At 36.3% G+C, this 17671-nt stretch overlaps 1 protein-coding gene across 1 annotated transcript; it reads right to left on the reverse strand.

Annotated features, from left to right (window-relative positions):
- Positions 1–10426: 10426 nt before the first annotated feature.
- LOC140141391 (uncharacterized) lies at positions 10427–16990 on the reverse strand. Its single transcript, XM_072163246.1, has 3 exons — positions 16930–16990; positions 16551–16595; positions 10427–14981 (listed from the first exon to the last, which is right to left on the reverse strand). The coding sequence occupies exon 3, from the start codon at positions 14911–14913 to the stop codon at positions 10540–10542; it is 4374 nt and encodes a 1457-aa protein (XP_072019347.1). The 5' UTR covers positions 14914–14981; positions 16551–16595; positions 16930–16990; the 3' UTR covers positions 10427–10539.
- Between the last annotated feature and the right edge of the window lie 681 nt (positions 16991–17671).

Below are 17671 nucleotides of genomic sequence, written 5' to 3' on the forward strand. Positions count from 1 at the left end.
ATACAATTGCTAATTATCTTATAGGAAAATTTAGGGTATTCCCTCCACTGACAATAGAAATATCACAGACAATAACTAAATTTACGGTTCAATTGTAAAAAATAAATGCTAAGGGCAAAGTATAAACTTAAAGCGACGTCAAGCTAGAATGCACATAGCTAATCAAAATGGCGTCTTTAAGGATACGATACATGATTTACCGACAAGTGACTCATTTCGGAATGCGATCATGAATTTTGAAGAAAAAAGTTTCCACAGGTTTCGTTGGGACTCGAACCAGCGATTCTAAACTTCCTTCGATTTACGCGTCTAGCGCTTTACCACTCGGCCACCGTGGCAGTTGAGCGGATGACACTGATGTGATGATGAAATTGCGTAAGTCGGGAATTATCTGCGTCGCAATGTTTTGTTTTGGTTTTAGGAATTTGACCTTAAAATTTACGACTTCATGACATTATCATTCGAAATCAACAAAAGATATTTCAACAGTATATGGCATCATTCTTTCTCTAGAATGTTTTGTACATGTATGTGAAATAGGCTTCAACAATGGTTTGCTGCATAATGGTAAAAATAGCCTTGACCTAAAAAAGGGCGAGAGGTACCATATTTACGGATTCAGGCTAAATTTAAAATTGATATAAAACGTTTGTTTTTTGTCGTATAAAGAAATTGTATCTGGCGTGAATTACACTACAGTTTTTATTCCTAGGGCTCTTTGATTTCTTCAAATATTTTTTTAATGATATTTGAATCCCCTGGCCCTCTATAATTACGCACAAAAGATCGACCCCCCTTAAACCCTCGTATAAACATGGGGATCAGTTTTCAAAAATTATTGTCACAAACAATGCCACAATCTCTCAAGTGCTGAACATGGTACATATTCTAGCTTTTTCTAAATGTATGTTAACACGCATAGCTTCTGTAATTCTGTGCAAGTTTTACCCTGGTCCTGTGCGTCGCTAGACCAGCCTTATTGGGGGGGGGGGAAGGGGTGTACAGCATATTTTTCCGACAGAATTATTTTTGCGAATTATTGATCCAATTTTTGTAAGCCAGGACGACACTCAAGAATCTAAAAAGTTGGGGGTGGGAGGATAAAATATTTTTCACAAAAATGTTCCCGAATTTGTTTTTTTATTAGTAACTTCTTTTACATTTACAATATTGTATTACAACAGCAACAAATGACAGCACAAGTTGGTAAAAACAGCACAAATTTAATTTTATATGATTCTGCTAATTTGCCAACAATCCTATGATTTTCCCGACAAATATCACTTTTTGCCGACAAAATGAAGAAGGGGGAGGGGTCGCACCCCATACCCCCCCTCCTCTAGCTACGGCCCTGCCAATATAGGAGGCCAAAAGCAGATAATTATAAAAACATAATAAAAAGAAACCACTGCTTTGTCTGGTCATTACTTTGATCACAAATAATTAAAACCCATAACGTTGATATGAACGTGTGGAGAATTTACTTAGCTGTAGTGTGATACCACACAAATCGGAATGATCGAGAAATTAATGAACAAACATATTGGCCTTGGTGCATGGTGCACCTAAAGTAAACGCCGGGAGTAAACGGCGATCAGTGTGTTTATTGATTGACACTTGTTCAAACGTATTCTTTTACACGGTAAATTACGCTGCAACCCAAGTTTTAGTCAATCGTTACATTTCTAGATCATTCCGATTTAGATCTCTTAACATTCATCACATTTGATTACTCAAATTCGTGTGTTACCTTCAATTCATGTAAGCATCACAACATTTTTATATCCCTAACACTAACTCTAAACCCAAACCCTACACCCAAACGCTAAAACTAAATAAATAATAAAACCAAACCTTAAATTTCGTGATTATGATTACATGAAGGATGAACCCAGATTAGTGACGACTTTCTTATTGTGATGTGGTTTAGTTCATAAGTTAGCCCGGTATACACTTGCAAAGTTATTTTTATAATTGGTAGCAATTTTGGCTATCCTTGCTGTTTGCTTGCCAGTACTTGCCTGCCTACCACCCTTGTATTTGCGTATTTATTTATCACTTATTTAGTTCTATTTCAAGTCAAAAACAGAGAGTGGCTCGGTTTAGATCTTTCCTACTGCATATCAGTCAATCAGTGGGTTTTGTAAGTTCTTAAATTCCAAATTTGACATTCGAGTCATACCATATTGACGATTACGAATGCGATTGGTAGCCGATTTGTAAAAGGGAATAAATAAAATGAAAGTGGCAAACTTAATGAATTTGACATAAGTCAAATAATAGAAAATACAGTTGCGAAAAGGTTTACCAGTTCCTTATTTTATTTCACACATAATGTTGAAAGTAACTTACCTTTTTCATAACACCAAAGACTCAGCATAGTAACGCCCCATTCCTGGATATATTGTATCCTTTATCCATAGGAATAACCTAGCTGTTCTCAAAAAGTTACAAGCTATGTCTCTAAGTGTATATTCAAACACATGAAAATATCACACCTCGAATGTGACCAGGGCAGGAGTATAATTGATGAAGAAAAAACCCAAATCTATTTTCGTTTTATGTAGTTTTGCCTAAAATTCCGTTACCAGGGCGCGATAGTTTTAAAGAAAAGACCTGTATTGACTTCTTTTGATTGGGTTCTGACTGTGACGCAAAGAAAACTTGAAGAATAACAAAAGGCCTTTGGCGTATAAACGGCGACCCGGGCAATACTGTCTTTATGGGTCAGTAATTTTGAGATTTTCCAAACTTGATCATACCATGCTATATTCATATATACACAAGGTTAATATGGGCCTCTATAGATATGATTTCGTAATTTTTAATATGTAAGACTACTTTTTTAGTATTTGCAATAACAAGAAAATTATATAAAGGGTTTGTGTCTTCATAAAACTGACGATAAAATTTTGAGATTTGAAACATGTATCTTCTAAAATATTTATGTTTGCACCCAATTATAAACTTTTCGACTTTTGGCAAGTATTTTTAGTTGATTTGAATGGAAAGATAATTGTGCATCCCTTATGACTGCAATAATCAATAATATTTACGCTAGTATGCAATACCACCATGCACCATCTGCTTGTTTTCCCTATAAAGTATTACTTCAATCTGTCAGAATTATCAGGTGGTGTGCGGCAAGGCTGTTTTGTTGGTAACTCGGCATCGCGGGGGATGGGTCTTAAAAACCGAATACATTGAATCATCCAAACCATATTAGAATGTTTCATCGTGGGCAATCATCATCGGCCTGCCGTGAAATTTACAGGCTAAAGATGCTAAGTGATTTTTACAGAACTTTTCGATGATTCGAAATTCGATTTGAACATCGTACTATAGAATGGGCAGGCCTTTATCAATTATTAGAGCATTAAAGTACGATTTCCATCAAATTTTAAATTTCTTATTTTATAACTAAAAATGCTGAAATACGGTAATACTTAATAATAATTGAAGACCTGAGCGCAAGAAGACCGTAAGTCCACTTGGCCCCTCAACATGTGTATACTAAAGTTACGTATAGTTTCTTAGGCTTTTATAATGTTTAATACATGTTCCAGGGTGAAAACATCATGAAAGCTTGTGAAAGATTTGTTTTGGCACCTTTTGGCAACTTTAGTGTATACATGTTGAAGGGCCAAGTGGACTTACGGTCTTCTTGCGCTCAGGTCTTCAATTGTCGGGAATGGTTTCTGTCAATTTAGAGCTGAAACAACAAGGGAAAGTGAAAGAAATCCTACTGGTTATTTTGTAGTTTTATTTTTGTTTATCAGATGAGGACATAAAGTCAAACTTTGCTCTGTTGACCTAAAACACAACAAAGTTGACTGATGTCATTTAGGTGTAAGTTGGGCCATGTGAAAACGTCACAAATATTCCAAAACATCTGAGATTTTTGTAGTTAACCAATTTCATATTATAAGATCGTACAATATGGCTTCAAAAGTATATATAAGGCGATTGTGCAATATGGTATGGGATAGGGCAAATTTCAAAATGGCCTACCAAAATGCTCCCCTTATTGGCATGCTAAGAAAAAAAAAGCCTTTGCCTTACCAAAAACAAAACAAAAACAAAAACAAAAAAACAGCGTACCCATCTCTTTGCCCCCGTATTGCACATTTTATTTTAGTTTATTTACCAGTTTATTATAAACTAATAACACAGAAATGGAAAATCATTTATTTTACTCCGTGATATTGTTGTGATCTAATAATAATAATAATAATAAAACCATGCTTATAAAGCGCAATACACAATTAAGTCTCAAAGCGCTACATAAAAAACACTGTATACAAATAACAACAGAACATTTATTTGTTCCAATTTTCTGATCCAAAGACACGTTTTTAATCAGTTCTCGACACCCCCACTTATGAAAACACGTGCATCATGTCTTTGTAACACATCATAATATTCATATTATTTATGTGTCACATTGAAATCGATTTATCTGTCACATTACAGATTTCGCGGTTTATGTGTCACACAATTAGTTGATTTATCTGTGTCACATATCACATTTTTTCATATGATTGGTGTCACAATTCCAGTGGCTTTATATGTGTCACATCAGATTTCATATTATTTATGCATCACACTTTCAGTTGATTTATCTGTATCACATCAGATTTCATATTATTTATGCATCACACTTTCAGTTGATTTATCTGTATCACATCAGATTTTATATTATTTACGTGTCACAATTTCAGTTGATTCATCTGTGTCACATCACATATTTTTTGTTATTTATGTGTCATAATTTCAGTTGATTTATCTGTGAAATCCAAACTTCATGAAAATATATTACAACATCAAATTGAAAGTTTATCTGTGTAATCAAATAAATGAAGGATCGAAATTTTGTTTACAACACATGACGTTTCTCACCTGAAATTTTAAGACTACAACCTTGCTCAGCAGAATGATCCAGTTCGTTGATCGATTTGACGACTCTTGACTTGTGACGTCAGAACTGGATCGTAGACTCTTGGTTGTAGTTTTAACAACCGAACATTTCACTTGAGCAATAAGCAATTTCATGTGTTGTGAACTTTTCAATCCCTCATTTACAATAATAGGTGGGTGGAACCATTTCAATAAACTGTGAAACCAACATTCTACATTCTTCATATTGTTTATTGATCCAACCTAATGAAAAAGAATTGCAATTAAGTACATTAAATATATAGAATGCTTAATTTTTGCAAAACCTTACAATTTGCGGAGTTATTATTGTAACCATGCTACTACCAGTATCAATTTTGTAATAGTAATACGAATACATGCCTCTTTAAGGGATGGGGTATGAACGTTTGGGCAGTAGTTATTATGGGACATTAGAGCACATCAGACATATCGAAATGCATTCTGAATAACGAAGAATGTCCTTCTGCTATCAAATAATTTTGATTTTTTGAAATTCGCAATGTAATACACATTTTATGGCAAATCATTAAAAATTGATATTTTTGATATTTAACAGTACTCGAAGTAAACTTTTAAATCTGATGATTTATACTTAAAGTGTATGTAGGTGGGATGAAAAGCCGACGATCAATTGAAGATATGGATTTTTCCCCCAAACACCCCTAAAAATTAGGTCTTTTTGGGAAAAAAATCCATATCCTCAATATGAAAGGTCAAAATTTTCAATTGATCGTCGGCTTTTCCTCCCAGCTACATACACTTTAAGAATTATATCATTAGATTTATAAAATTTACTTCGAGGAATGTTGTATATCAAAAATGTGAAAAATATCAAATTCTAATAATTTGCCATAAAATTTGTATTACATCGTAAATTTCAAAAAATGAAAAATATTTGATATCAGAAAGACATTCTTCGAAATCAGAATGCAACTCGATATGTCTGATGTGCTCTCATGTCCCACAAAAATACTGTCGAAACGCTTAAAACGCTCATCCCAGATCCCTTAAACAATTTAAAAACATCCATAATAAGCTATTATACCACTGTGAATCTATTAGATTCAGATTCATTTCAGATTTGTCATTTATTTGGTTTCATCTCCAACATACATATTAATAATAATAATAATAATAACGATACTAATAATAATTGTATTATTGATAGTAATAATATAATATTGAGAGTAATATTATAGTGGCAGTCGTGTTAAATACGGGCTACGAAACGTCCTAAACCTGTACAATATGAGTATTGGCCCCTGATTAGGTATAGACTATGTCTCCTTATTTATACCAATCTGTGATTGATTTATTTTCACTTCAAAATAAGTAGATTCTCAACACAGGGACTGTGCAATAAGTTTGAGGAGGAATTTCCAAACGGCGTGTAAAAAATGCTTACCCCCCCCTCCCCTGCCTGCCAAAATCGCTTGCCCCGCTCTAAAAAATATTTGCCCCGCCCTTTACAAATGCCGAATTTTTGGGATCCCAATTTGCCAACCTGGTTGATGTATTATTGGTCGATATATATTGCGAGTGCAGCTAGCAGGAACATTTGCATATTTGAGCGTTTCCGTACAGGTTTCCTAAGCCTTTTTAGAGCGTTTTACCTAAAACGTGGCAAATGAATCTGTGCCAAAATTGCTTGCCCCTCTTTGGCTTGCCAAATATTTACCATCCCCCAGGGCTCATAATTACTGCACAGCACAATACAGTATTCTGTTTTCCCAGGAGGCCACAAGGTTTCTAGTGCAAGTACAAACAACTTATATTTAACAATACAGAGCGCAATATTAAGATGACAATAAAAGTGGCATTAACTACAAGATTGACAGAGGATGACAAAGACCTCGCAGCCAGTATCAATCAGGGTTACCACCTGGCTGTCTGTATACCTGACCTGCCATATGGGCATCGTGAGAGAACAGTGTCTGAAATTCAATGATTTACTAATATAATAGTATGTTTGTCTTAAGACTACGATACACATTTTGTAGATATCATATTATCGATTTTTGTGAAAGACACGATATGCTCTAAACATGATGTGCTCTAAGACATGCGATCTTATGAAATGTATAGAGTTTGTCTCAAAAATAAATTGATAGTGTAGAAGACAAATCATGTTTTAAATGTTGTATAACTTTTGTTTTACATGTTGATGCAGTACAATGTTGATTTAAATCTGAAATGAGAGCGTGTAGTGCAAACCAATTCCAAATCATTTGAAACGAGCATGACAATGAGCTATTCCAGTTGAAATCCATACACACAGGGATTGTGAATTTCAAATGTAGTTACCTGAATGGGTGGCCACATTTGAAATCCTGAATGGATGGCTCCATTTGAGATCTACACCCCCTGTGTGATACATTAAGGTCATGTCTTCCATAGAGGATGCATGGATTTCGAATGGAATAGCCCAACGCATGACAGCATCTATTTGACAGAAGTCTTATTTGAGACACATCTATGACAAAAGTTACATGAATATTAAAATGAGAACTTTGTTCCACCCTGTAGAATATTTTAAAGCTCACCTGGTGACCGTCAAATCATTTGATTTTCTACAAAGTCGTATACCATTTTTTTACATGTTCAATTGTTCATGAATAAAAAAAACTGATATCCCTGAATTAAGAGACAAACATAACACATTCACTCTCTTTAAAAGGCATGGGTTTCCTGCAGTGATTTTGTTCATAACATCTAAACGGAATATAATTTAGTCCTAAAATTTCACTGGGATTATGAGAAAAATGTGTTCTTCTGATACCAAAATGACCATTTTGATAGGAAAAGTTTGGGGATGAGGCTGTCGACCAGGTACTCATCTTTAAGACAGTAATTTTCCTTTATCTTGGATATAAGCTATGTTTGTATTCATGAACTCCTCAGGTCAAAGAAACATAAGCTTTGTCTCTCAAATCTGCCAAAACAAGGTGAAAGTATGTTTTTTAAGGTTTTTTATTTACTTATCTGAAAGAAGAAGAACATATCGTGGGCTTAGAGCAAGAACTAGCTATATCCACAATTACATGTTACTAATTTTGGCAACAAATAGATGGTTAATTCTGCCCTCCATAATAAATCCAAGTGACTTTGGGATATATGAATGGTCACTTACTTAAACAGCTAGCATGGTTAGTTAGTTACATTATATTATAGAGGCAGAATTAACCGTCCATTTGTTGCCGAAATGAGTAACATGTAATTGTGGACATAGCTAGTGCTCTTAGCCCTCGATATGACCGCGTAAGAAGCTAACACAAATCGATTTCAACATTATGCACAAAAAGTTAGGAAAGGTTGCCAGAAAACATTTAAATGTCATGTTATATAAAGGGCATGAAACGTTTTCATAACATTCATTAACATTTTTACAAATCTACTATAAAGTATTCTAGCATAACATTATTTATGTGTTGACAAAATATTTGGCAATAAATGTTTGCCAATAATATTTTACAATAACATTTTAACAACATTTTAAACATTTTGTTTTCGTGTGGTTTCATACAAAACGTTTTAAAAACGTTTTATGACCTTAAATCCTCTATAACCCAACATTTAATTTTATTAAAAATTTTGTTAACCAAAACCACAAAAATTGAAGTTTTGAAAACGTTTGTGTTTGCTGAATAGCGGTTTAAAAACAAGGAAAAGTAGGCCAACACCCCACCCACACCCACACCACACCCAAAATACCGCGTAGCACATAGCTAATTTCAATAATACCAAAAAAAATTATTTTATTTTCTTGACCTTTAAAAATGACTAAAAGAATTAAATTATTATCATTTTGATTTCAAACAAGAAAACTATTTACAAACAGATATAGACTACCAGGACAATATTACAAATTCTGGACCATGGACCCAAGCGTGTGCCCCTTTCGGACCATCCTAGGTACCATGTATTTTCCATGGACCTAAGCGTGTGTCCTTTTCGGACCATCCTAGACAACAAACAAATATATCAAATTATTGATTTGGCAACAAATCCCAGTCTAAATGTAACAGATAGTTGAAAGGAATGAGACACATGTTTGTTCTGGGTAGGGGCAATTGGAGACTCACTTTGATGATCAAGACATAATCCTGTTTAAGTGCTCGCTCTATTAAGACCCATCATATTTGAGGTTTCGAGTATGTCAAATGTTCAAGATGTAATTTTATTATGGGTAAATACTCCCTATAAGACTATTTGACATACTCGATAACAAGACCGATCATATTTGCAATTTCATGTATATAAAATGATCATTTTGATCCCTTTTATGGGCTCTCACTACAAGATCTATCATATTTGGGGTTTCGTGTATTTAAGAAGGTCAAGTCGTAATCCTTTTTATAGGCCATCACTATAAGACCTTTTATATTTTGCGGTTTCGTGTAAGATGGTCAAAATGCAATCCCTTTTATCAGTGTTTATGGACTCGCACTGCAAAACCCATCATATTTAGATTTTTATAGTCAAGATCCTTTTTATGGCCTGTCGGCACAAGACCTATGATATTTGTTTTTCACTTTTCCAATTTACAATGACACCTTTTTGTAATAATACAGACTTGACATTTATTATGGAATATTTTTCGCAAAGTTCCAGGACTGGTTTGGACGGAGTCTGCATAGACCGCACGGGCTAAATATTAATTGAGGTGTGTCTGGAGATGGTGTAAAATAATTGTTTGATAGAAAATGTGCTTTCGATATGCTTACATTATGGTGTTCATAATGTAGTGAATTTGCCCAAAATGGCGGATGTAGGGAGGCTGTATATGTGACCCGTTACAGCAAAAGGTACCTTAAGTCGGGAGCTACATATGCCTTATTTTGCTAGTAACAAATGCATTCTAAACCAATCATTAATCCTATTGTTGTAGAGGATAATAAGCTTGTACCTGTCTATAGAACTGTTTGTTATACAGCGCTAGTCTTTATTTGATATCCCTGTTCAAGTGGCGTGAGTGGTGGGTTACAAAAGCATTGTATTGTATTTGTATAGGTATGTAGCCACCCACTAACAATGAGAGGACATTCCTGAACCTCGTTGACTTGTAGATGATTTGAAATGACCGCCACTTCAGATTGTCATTATTGTTTGATATTTTCTGCCAACATTGGGGAAAAAGAGACATTTGTAGCCGCCGACATAAGGTACCTTTCGCTGTAACGGGTCACATATAGGCTTAGAGATAACTATTTAATCTTACACCGAGTGTCCATTATGATACAAGGTGCTACTTAGTGTTATATACACCATAGGCGTAAAAATGAAGTAGCTGATACAGCATTTGGTTTTTAGAAACCCCCAGTAAAATTTACATTATTAAGCACACAAAAACCCGGTGGAAAATCTTTTATAAATAAATAAATAAATAAATAAATAAATAAATAAATAAATAAATAAATAAATAAATAAATAAATAAATAAATAAATAAATAATAAATAAATAATAAAGAAAAACCAACCTTTTGCATTTTGGTTTTTAGACAACATAAAGAAAACAAACTTGTATTTTTCCTTACTTCATCATTCTATACTTCTATTATCCATGTAGTAATGAGCTATTTATTGTGATAACTCCTGACTATGTCACACACTGATATGGAGTCGATCAGATGATAATGATTGAACACCAATTTTTCTGCAGCAGTCCAGTAATGTTGAGCATTGTTTGTCAGACAATTCAATGCCTTCTAGCCCCAGCTCCTGAAGCTGTTGAAGATGAATGAGATTTCTGAATAAGTCCTCAACACCTTGAGAACCAATAGACTTATTGAATGAAATATAGAGACTCCTTAATTCTGACAAGTGTTGGAATGACTGAGCTAGTGCTGATGCCCCATCTGAATCAATGCTATTATTACTCAGACCAAGATGCTGCAGTACTGGAGTGTGTTGGAATGACTGAGCTAGTGCAGATACCCCCTTTGAACCTATGCTATTATAATTCAGGTAAAGATTCTGCAGTGCTGGAGTGTGTCGGAATGACTGTGCAAGTGATGTTGCCCCATCTGGACCAATGCTATTATTACGCAGGTCAAGATACTTCAGTGCTGGAGTGTGTTGAAATGACTGAGCTAGTGCTGATGCCCCATCTGAATCAATGCTATTATCATACAGGTCAAGATGCTGCAGTGCTGGAGTGTGTTGGAATGACTGAGCTAATGCCGATGCCCCATCTGAATCAATTCTATTCCTCTTAAGGTCAAGATACTGCAGTTCTGGAGTGTGTTGGAATGACTGAGCTAGTGCTGATGCCTCATCTGGACCAATTATATTACTAGCCAGGTCAAGATGTTGCAGTACTGGAGTGTGTTGGAATAACTGAGCTAGTGCTGATGCCCTATCTGAATCAATGTAATTATAACTCAGGTTAATATGCTGCAGTGCTGTAGTGATTCGGAATGACTGAGCTAGTGTTGGTGCCCCATCTGAACCAATTCTATTATATTGAAGGTTAAGATGCTGCAGTGCTGGAGTGTGTTGGAATGACTGAGCTAGTGCTGATGCTCCATCTGAACCAATGCTATTATTACGCAGGTTAAGATGCTGCAGTGCTGAAGTGTGTTGGAATGACTGAGCTAGTGCTGATGCCCCATCTGAATCAATGCTATTACTAGCCAGGTCAAGATGCTGCAGTGCTGGAGTGTGTTGCAATGACTGAGCTAGTGCTGATGCTCCATCTGAACCAATGTTATTACTAGCCAGGTCAAGATGCTGCAGTGCTGGAGTGTGTTGGAATGACCGAGCCAGTGCTGATGCCCCATCTGAACCAATCATATTCCTACCTAGGCTAATATGCTGCAGTGCTGGGGTGTGTAGGAACGACTGCGCTAGTGCTGATGCCCCATCTGAACCAATCCTATTCCTATCCAGGCTAAGATGCTGCAGTGCTGGAGTGTGTTTGAATGACCGAGCCAGTGCTGATGTCCCATCTGAACCAATGCGATTACAATTCAGGTCAAGATACTGCAGTGCTGGAGTGTGTTGGAATGACTGAGCTAGTTCTGATGCCCCATTTGCACCAATGCTATTATCGTAATTACCAGTCAGGTCAAGATACTGCAGTGCTGGAGTGTGTTTGAATGACTGAGCTAGTGCTGATGCCCCATCTGAATCAATTGAATTCCAACCCAGGTCAAGGTGCTGCAGTGTTGGAGTGTGTTGGAATGACTGAGCTAGTGCTGATGCCCCATCTGAACCAATGCTATTGTCAGTCAGGTTAAGATGCTGCAATGCTGGAGTGTGTTGGAATGACTGGGCTAGTGCTGATGCCCCATCTGAATTAACGCCATTATGAGCCAGGTCAATATACTGCAGCTTTGGTGTACGTCCACGAAATAGCGCATTCACATTATTACCAAGTGTGCATTTGGAAATTGTAACATTCTGAAGTGAGGTCAATGTCACAATTCCATCAACAATCTCATCTTCAAATATATCAGACATGTGATAGTTGGTTACTTCAGGAAATTGTTGAAAGAATGTTCCCAAGTTGTGCGAAAAACTCACATTTTTGAGAATGCACATTTTCACACTTTCATGGACACATTTATCATTTACCTTCCCAGATAGATACACACGTTGTAGCGTTATCTCAGAGAGGACATGTTGACTTTTGAGCATATTTGTCAGTGCCTGTAGGGTCAAAGCACGTCCCGACAACAGGAGATTTGTCAGTATGCTTTTTGATAAGGGGTAGGACGAAAAACAGTCAAATGCTAGTCCTTGTCTTTGGATTTCTGTATGTTTCTCAGCGGCATCTACTCTCAGTCTTCGTGGAGCTGTCGGATGTTGATATGAAATTTTTTCGGTCGGATCTTTCCTATAATTTGCTCTATATGATACAGATGCAGATCTGAATAGTTTGTTTATCACACCTTTGTATGTTTTTGTTAGAGATGTCCATTGCAATGAAAGTCTAACAGGCACTTGTGAATTTGAAAGCATTCTACTCAAAACTGTTCCAAGTGATTGACCTTTGCATTTACTATCACAGACAATTAATTCATTGAGTGAGTTGATAGTTGCAAGTGACTGGCCTTTGCATTTACTATATCTTGAAAATATTCCACTGACACGTACCCTAAGTCTTTTGCATTTCCCAGTACAGACAATTAATTCATCGAGTGAGTTGATAGTGACGTGGGATTTGCTCTCGGTTTCTTCCACTAATGTAACTGTGTCGAGTTTCACAGTAAATGGTACTATCTGGTTGGAAAGGAATGTAATGAAATCAATTTCACATACATCAAAACCTGAAAAGATTACCTCGGTACGTTGGCAATGTTGTATGTCGCTCTCATTGTCAATATATTTTGGTATTCTCAGATTACGAAGAATATGTGTACAAGAACCTCGTGATTGAGAGATAGATGAGCTCAATTCCAATCTGTTCAGTTTTGAAAGGGACTCTACGAGTTCTGTTTGCTCTCGTGCCAGTGAAGGGCCAATATCGACTTTGGTACACAGATTAATGCCAGCGAATTTGACTTGAGATAACCAAGACTTGTCATCCTTTTTGGAGATGAAATACTGAAGGAGGTGACACATTTCGTTGTCAGCAGGCCAATTCCCATGATTCATTCGTATACTCTTAACTAGGGGTCCGAGAAGTGCATGCAGCTGTACTCTAGTTTGTGCAGACTCCACTGATATCTGTGACTCGGCCTCAAACAAAAGAAGGAGAGGAAGTTTCCACGGATTAGCAACACGTGGACCTACACCAAATATACATGCATCAACTCTTTTTACATTGACGGCAGTTGCACGTACTATCTGTTGAAGTATAGTTGAAGCAGCTGTCAAACTAAGACCACAACAAAACTGAAGTAAGCTTTTATTATCAACAACTGGTGTTATTGCTGATAAGAACACATCTTGGTTGGTATCAGCTATGTCTGCCAGATACTTAGCAGCACAGAACTCTTGAAAAGTTCTATGCAAAGGAAATGTCACGAATTCTATTAGTTTAAATTTGTCACGCTTTTTATGGGTTGAGCAGATCCCCATTCGTCGTGATACTTGCAAATATTCTGCTGGGACGTCTTTGGCAATGACCCTCTGGCCAGAAAGATCTTGCAATGCAAATTTCCCAACAACTTTCAGAACATGTTCAACGTCAGGAATGGGTTCGGCAGGATCTGTGTCTGAGTAAGATCTTTCCATCATGAAATCAACTACATTGCTGTACAAGGAAGTTACTCCATTAGGTAATTGATCATTGTCTTTCCATAGGATACATAACATTGAGAGAGTAAGAGGATTCTTTGACATCCACAATAAAGAAGGAGACAGATTCGCTATAGCTCGTTCTAAATTATTTGCACTTGCATTTGAACTTAATTTCCCGACTTCTTTTTGTATGAAATCCAAAACCGCTGCATCTGAAAATCCTAACAAATCTACTTGAGTGTAGCCTTGGTATTGCTTGTTAAAGTCATGTAACTTTTCTGGTCTTGTAGTAACAATTACATGGCTACCTGATAACCATGTACTATCTAGAACAGCAGATAGACTCTTTCCATTTCCCTCCCCTTTCCATGTTACCTCATCAAAACCGTCCAAGAGAAAGGCAGTTGATTGCGCATTTTCTTCCATTAACTCTTCAAGCTTTTCTCTTTGTGCGCTTCTGAGCAACTGATCTTTTATAATCTCAAAAACATCGGATTCTGGTTTAACTTTACACATATCTATCACAAACAATAATTTGATATGTTGGTGCTTAGCAGTCCTCCCCCAATCATATGCTATCCTATTGTGTATAAGTGTTGACTTCCCACTACCAGGGCTGCCAACTACAACTGTACGTTTTTTCTTATCATTCCTTATCTTTATTGAGAACATCTCATCACATGACAGATTCATGGGCTCTTCATTGATGGAAAACAGTTTCAGTTCAGGTGCTACAAATGTGTCATCTGTGGTCCGTTGTTCATCTACCATTGACGGTATGAACCGCATGCTTGAATACTGGTGTGTATACCTGGATGACAATTGCTGTTTAACATCATCCAGATATTTCTTGTTTTCTGAAAGATGTAAAAATAACAAATAAATAATACTCATATGTTAATTATTTTGGTAAACAACTAATGGTGAGCCTTACCAACCTCCCTCCATGGGTATCTTTGATGGCCAGTCCTACTCTCGGGAAAGGTGCTAGGTTAAGAATTTTACAATTTTACAATTAGCAAAGGTTGCTGGGGCGTAAACACGTCGTATTTTTTATGATCGATGAAAAACCATAGGGGATTGTTGCAAACCCCACCCCTTAGTAGTTAAAGGTTAAGCGAAATTACCTTCATGTAAGGTACCCCGCCAGAGTTTGTCCATTGCTGTACCCAAAAACTTATTTAAATACAATCAGCCGGGATGGGAAGGCCAGAATTGGGATTTCTTTGCATCAAGATCCTTAATTCTTAACTATTGAAATTAGAATTAGGTCACATAAATGAATCGACATGAATAACATAAAATGAAGAGTTTAGTTGCAAAACGTGCTAAGGCCACAAAGTACAATTCTGAAAAAAAAACACCGTTTTTCTGATATGTTAATTTTAGTATGGTTGATTTTGTGAATATTGCTTGTGGGTTAAGGTATCATCATAAGGAACCAAAATAATGGGTTTATTCGTATATTGTTTTACATATTTTGTGCCACTAAACAGATTGATCCGCTTTTTAGAATAGCTAATTAAATAATTAATTAATTAATTATTTAAAAAGCTTCTGGCGCCAATGTTAAGTTGTAAATTTGAGGTGATATGCCTATTGATAGTACCATCAGTTTTAATTGAATAATGATTCTAGTTCTACATATATTAAACATCTGATGACCAGCTTCAAGAACCTGATTTGCTTAAAGTTGAGTTTACTGTTGAGGCAGTGACTGGCTACCCATCACATCTGACTGTCACAATTATTAAATAGCGATTTTGAAGACATATGCTGGTTTCATACTTTCTGCCGCTTGTCGCTGAGCAGCATGACGCTTTACCATGCCGCTTGCACTTGTCTGCAAGCGGAGCGGCACACCGCTGAGCGGCAGTGGCATGACTCTGAAAGCCACTCTTGCCGCTCAGCACCGCTCCAAAATCGTATTTTGTTCTCATACGTCCGAGTTGACTTGAATTCAACTCCCAGCGGTGCTGCCGCCGCAGCAAAGCGGTGGAGTGATCGATATATCGGCTTGCCGCTGGTCATCGTTAGCGTTTCTGGTGCGACCGCACAGTGAAGTAAAATCATCTTTAGAGCGGCAAAGCGGCAAGCGGCAGGAAAGTATGAAACCAGCATTATGAACAATTAGATTGTACTCCTTCCATCTTGCAAGGACCTGAAAGAGAGGACAAGATCAAGAAAGTGGGCACACAAATTTTGTATCCCACGTCTGAGAAAGTTACCAAAAACTCATCACGTCATTCACGGCAGTTCATGTTGCCTATTAAAGGAAACAGTCAGATGTGACGGGTTGCCAGTCTGATCAGCGCTGAAACGGCTCTTGTAGGTTGGACAGCTTTAGTTTTTATAGGCATTGTTCAAAAAGAGCAAAAACTATTAGTCCACTGTTTAAATGTATTATAGTTAATCATTCATATTACCTTTTTCTCTTGTCTTAGCAATTCTAGTGGGTAGCTTTTCCAATTCTGTGATATAGAATGGAATAAAACGAGGAATTAATCAAGGTTGCTTGATATCGTACACCATTGTCTGAAAAAAAGACAGGCTGTTGTGTATTTATAATATATTTATGATTCATACCATTTAATGTTTTAGCAATATTTCCAAGCCAACTAAAACCAAATTTCATATTGCAGCTTAGGGTTTTTGCAAGTTTTTAATTTATTTAAAAAAAAAATGTTTTTTTGAAGTCTGACCTCATAGTGAGCTTCTATAGAAAAGTTAGAAAAGACATGAATTCTCTCCCTTATTTCCCCTTAAAGATTCACTAATAAGCCATTAATAAGGATCTGCGTCTACCTTTTTGAAGTTCTTTTTGTCTTTCTTGTGCTTTTTCTTCTGCCTGAAGATGTCCTGGATGGTAAAAATTGTGAGCAACTATTACTACTATATATAGTGTATATACTAGCAAAGATTTGTTTAATACCAGCAAATATTTTAAGGTTGTACAGACAGTAACAATAAAAATAACACAATTGCAATTTCGCTTCTCAGAAAAGTTTAAAAAAATAAAAATAAAAGAGATCATGGCAACAGTGTTATATGCAATGGAATCAGTGACATCTTGGCTAACAGAATACTTTACTGGTTTCTTTACTAGTTTGGGTTCAAACGCTATGCTCAATTAACTAAATCGTCCAACAAACGAGCCACTTTTGACATCTTCGCGAATATCAAACTTGCATTGCGTGGTCCAGTTAGACAAAATATTTTGTACAGAAAATTGCTTAAGTGAGTTAAGATTTTGAAATTTAAAAATATAATATATTTTGGTAAAATTAGGTGATAAGGCTTCGTGTAACCTGGATATGTAAGAGGGCCGTGGGTCTGCCAGATATGTACAAAGAGGGTGGGAGTTGTACCCTGATCACATTTACAGCAAAAAAAAACGTGTGTCGTCAAACATCATTTTTATTCACCCTTTACAAATCAAATCGATTTAGTAATAAAACAAAGCATTCACAAAGAAGTGCATCGATGGTGCTGTACAGTAGGCTCACCTGAATTGAGCATTCACAAAATCACAACTGGATATGTATTA

Source organism: Amphiura filiformis, chromosome 19, assembly GCF_039555335.1.
Source record: "Amphiura filiformis chromosome 19, Afil_fr2py, whole genome shotgun sequence".
Taxonomy (NCBI): domain Eukaryota; kingdom Metazoa; phylum Echinodermata; class Ophiuroidea; order Amphilepidida; family Amphiuridae; genus Amphiura; species Amphiura filiformis.